At 37.5% G+C, this 3,677-nt stretch overlaps 2 protein-coding genes across 5 annotated transcripts in view; one reads left to right on the top strand and one right to left on the bottom strand.

Moving 5' to 3' along the window:
* mylk5 (myosin, light chain kinase 5) overlaps positions 1 to 2,824 on the top strand; it is a 15,961-nt gene extending 13,137 nt beyond the window's left edge. For 2 of the 4 annotated variants that reach the window (XM_015040848.1, XM_015040847.1), the window contains 5 exons: positions 613 to 765; positions 849 to 978; positions 1,054 to 1,141; positions 1,228 to 1,368; positions 2,115 to 2,823. In XM_015040848.1, coding sequence (XP_014896334.1) covers positions 613 to 765; positions 849 to 978; positions 1,054 to 1,141; positions 1,228 to 1,368; positions 2,115 to 2,317 — 715 coding nt within the window. In that variant the 3' untranslated portion in view covers positions 2,318 to 2,823. Of the gene's footprint in view, positions 1 to 612; positions 766 to 848; positions 979 to 1,053; positions 1,142 to 1,227; positions 1,369 to 2,114 lie in introns of all 4 variants that reach the window. The other 2 variants (XM_015040850.1, XM_015040851.1) reach the window with 2 other exon arrangements.
* A 487-nt stretch (positions 2,825 to 3,311) lies between these two features.
* On the bottom strand, positions 3,312 to 3,667 carry LOC106952624 (complement C1q-like protein 4). The gene has a single exon (XM_015040846.1). The coding sequence runs from the start codon at positions 3,665 to 3,667 to the stop codon at positions 3,428 to 3,430; it is 240 nt and encodes a 79-aa protein (XP_014896332.1). The 3' UTR covers positions 3,312 to 3,427.
* Positions 3,668 to 3,677: the final 10 nt, after the last annotated feature.

The raw sequence follows: 3,677 nt of genomic DNA, 5'->3' as shown, positions 1-3,677 counted from the left end.
AAACACTAACTTTAATGTATTTTATTGAGATTTTATGCCAATAAGGTGCAATACATAATTGTGAGATGAGATGGAAATCTCATTAAAATCATTCAGAAATAAAAAGAAGTCCAAATGAAAATGGCAAAACTTCAAAATTGAAGTTAACGGGAACTCTTTTGCAAAGAAAATGGTCAATATTATCAATTTATGAAAATGCAAGGTTGGAAAAAACAATATTAAAGGCTTGCAAATGTCAACAAAACATAGTTCTGGAAAGCACTGAGCTAAAATTATAGGCACCACACATTTTACTGGACTTCTTTTTATTTCTGAATGATTTTAATGAGATTTCCATCTCATCTCACAATTATGTATTGCACCTTATTGGCATAAAATCTCAATAAAATACATTAAAGTTAGTGTTTGTAGCATCAAAAAAAGTGAAAACTTTAAAAAGGTGTTAATATTTTTCCAAGTTGTGCACATAAAAGATGTATTTTTAAGGCTTTCTACAGTATACAATGCTGAATCATACAGAAGGACACATTTTAATCCGAAAGTAAACCTCAGACTATAATGCCACCTAGTGGTAAAAACTCACAAAGACTCTTCTCAATCTTTCTGTCTTAGGCTAAGCGGTGAGTCTCCTTTCCAGGGAAACAGCGATGCGGAGACTCTGGCCTTGGTCACAGCAGCTCAGTGGGAGTTTGATGAAGAGAGCTTTCAAGATATAACTGAGGAGGCCCAGCATTTCATCAGCTCTCTCCTAAATAAGGATCCCAGGTCATTTCACAGATATATGGCCAAAACTCTCCCACAGACACCGTTTTTCAGTCAGTCTTACGCAGTTCTCTCTGTGTCTGTAGGCGGAGGATGTCTTGTGAAGAGGGTCTTGCTCACCCCTGGATGAAGAAGTTTGACTCTGAAAACCTATCTTCCACAAAATGTCTGTCGAAGGAGAAGATGAAGAGGTTTTTAGCCAGGCAGAAGTGGAAGGTAACACGCAATATTTGAGCAATCTGTCCTGTGGAGATCAGTTGCTTTGTTGTCTCATTAAAATGTGTCTTACAGAAAGCTGGCAAGGCTATGCTAGCCCTAAAGAGAATGGCTTTGCTGTCTAAAAATGAAAGCTCTGCATCTCTTCCAAGCACTGGTAAGGGTGAGACGCTTTAGGTACTTTCCTCATCTTGACTTTAGTCACTTTACTTTACTTGTGTGACATATTTATTTACTTTTGTCTCCTAGACCTTCCGCTGAGCCCTGAGGCAGAAGATGCACTGGAGTCTCTGGAGCGTAAGATGCAGGGACCACCCCAATTTACCAAGAAACCGGAGGACCAGAAAGTAGCTCGGGGCTCCTGCGCCCGGCTCTCGTGCCACCTAAGTGGTATGCACATACGCTAACACGGTCTTTTCACTCTTTGTCACCACTTAATTATCAACCCGGCCAGCATGCTGGGTGTTTTGGCCTCGTGACTCAAGGTACGCCTTTTTAACAAACCAACAAGGAAAACAGGATCAATGTCTCAACAACCAGTTTCAAAGCTGAACCTTCTACCTTCTACTTAGCTTAAAGCCTAAAAAGAGCCTAATTATGAATTTCCTTCTTTGTGAAAACTCATAGTGAGCAGTAACTGGAGTCGACACAGAAGTGTTGCATTTAGGAAAAGATGGTTGGAAGAAAAATGTAACTGTTAAAGAAGTAAATAACTCTAAAATACAGTCTGTTGTTTATTGTTGGCGTAATTCTAATTGTGAATAACTGTGAAGTCTTTTTGGATATTCTTTGCACTTTAGAGCAAAGAATATCAATTATTTACTATTCATTGATACCAATATTAGAAGATGAGATCTGTAACAGTGACCTGAAACTTTTAATTGTGCATTTATTTATTTTATGCTGTGATAAAAGATAGAAACAAAACCCTTTTTTTTTATTCTGTTCGTTAATTTACGTAATTTCTACTCAAATCTTTCATACTGAAACAGTCTCTGTATGATACTAAAAGATTTGATGACAAGTCACACTTGTTGGCATATTCAGACATGAAAGGCTAAATGTTGACTTGCGTTTGGAGGTGTAAAAACAGCACCAACACCAGATGTCTCACTCCTCTTGTTTTTTTACTGCAGGATATCCTGATCCAGAGGTGGTGTGGCTGTGTGGAGATGAACCTGTAGAAGAATCATCCACTGTCCAAATAGAGTACGATGATGATGGACACTGCACCCTGATTCTTTCCAAAGTTAAAGCAGAGGATGCAAATGTTTACACCTGCAGGGCAACCAATGACCACGGGGAGATATTCTGCACCGCTAAACTAACAGTTTTATAATAGAGTCAGTATATCTATGTATGCAAATGTACAAACATGAGGATATATGGTGAATATATACAGTGAAGAAGCCAAATGAGGAGTGTTCTGAAAAGACCTTGGTGCAACTGAAAGCGTTTATCACACATCACTGCAGATACTTCAGGAAAGGTTCCTGCATGTAGTTACGAAACATTCTGTTTGAGTTGATACTTCCTTATATGTCTTGTAAATATTTATACACTGATTTAAACACGTGGTTTCAGATAATAATGTGAACTATGGATTATAGCCGCACCTGCTGATAAGTTGACATATTAGCTATAAGAGAAGAAATGGCCAAAAATGAAACTGCTGGGGTGAAATTGTGAGGATGTCATCATATTTTTTTCAGTTTTGGTGGAACATTATTAAAATGTCTTTAGTCTAAAATATTTTACTTAAATGAGTATAATCACCCTTCATTTTATTTTTTTTAAAAATGCATCTAAGTCAGGTGTAGTGTAAGAACCTGTGAGAAACTGTGTCATCAAACAAGGGGCAGATTCACAGAGATGTACATTTCAGAAATATTTTTGTAGCAAATAAAGATTGGTGAAATGTCTTATGGTTATTTTTCCTTTGCAACACAAATAGTTTCAATATCACTTCCTTTCTCTCCTGCAAATATCTGCTTCAGTTGTCCTAGAGGTTTCCAAGTATACTTCTCTAGTGCACTTCTCTGTTGATGCCTTTTGATTCTACATAATAATTTGTATTCATCTTAAAAATGATTGTGATCTAAATCTTAAAATCATAAAAGGTAGCCCGAGGAAAACTAGTGATGCTTGACCCACTGTTTGAAAATAGAGGATACATTTTATGAATTTAAAATTCTTATAAAATGTTAAAGCTATCTGGAAAGTAATCCCGTTATTTACTACTCAGGATACATTTCAATGCTATTCAAGATATTCACCTATGTAGATGAAACACAATTTTACACACACACAAAATGCAGTATTTCTAATTTATTTATTTATTTGTGCATTTTCTATGCAAATTATGCTAAATTGCAAATGAAAAAAAAAGAAACTTCCTTTACTGTGAAATAATGAAGAATCATGCTGGCATGCAGAGCTGTTGTATGCATCACATTGTAAAGAGCAGGAAGCCGCTGAATGTGTTGTAGTTCATCGAGTCGTTGTAGACGAGCCTGTTTGGCTCCAGCTGCACAAACACGTTGTCTCCCACTTTCAGAGGGATGACCACGGCGTTGCTGCCCATGTCGTTGATGTCAGACCCACTGGTGTCCCACACTGACGTCAGCCGTTCGCTGTTCTTCATGAGGCTCACAACCGAGTTGGGAGGAGAAGCCAGGTTGTTGAACATGGAGAACCGA

This window comes from Poecilia latipinna, unplaced genomic scaffold (assembly GCF_001443285.1).
Source record: "Poecilia latipinna isolate Pla-1442-1.1 unplaced genomic scaffold, P_latipinna-1.0 Scaffold531, whole genome shotgun sequence".
NCBI classification, from domain to species: Eukaryota; Metazoa; Chordata; class Actinopteri; order Cyprinodontiformes; family Poeciliidae; genus Poecilia; species Poecilia latipinna.
Note: the sequence above shows the minus strand (reverse complement) of the source record. Positions and strands in the feature narration are given on the sequence as shown.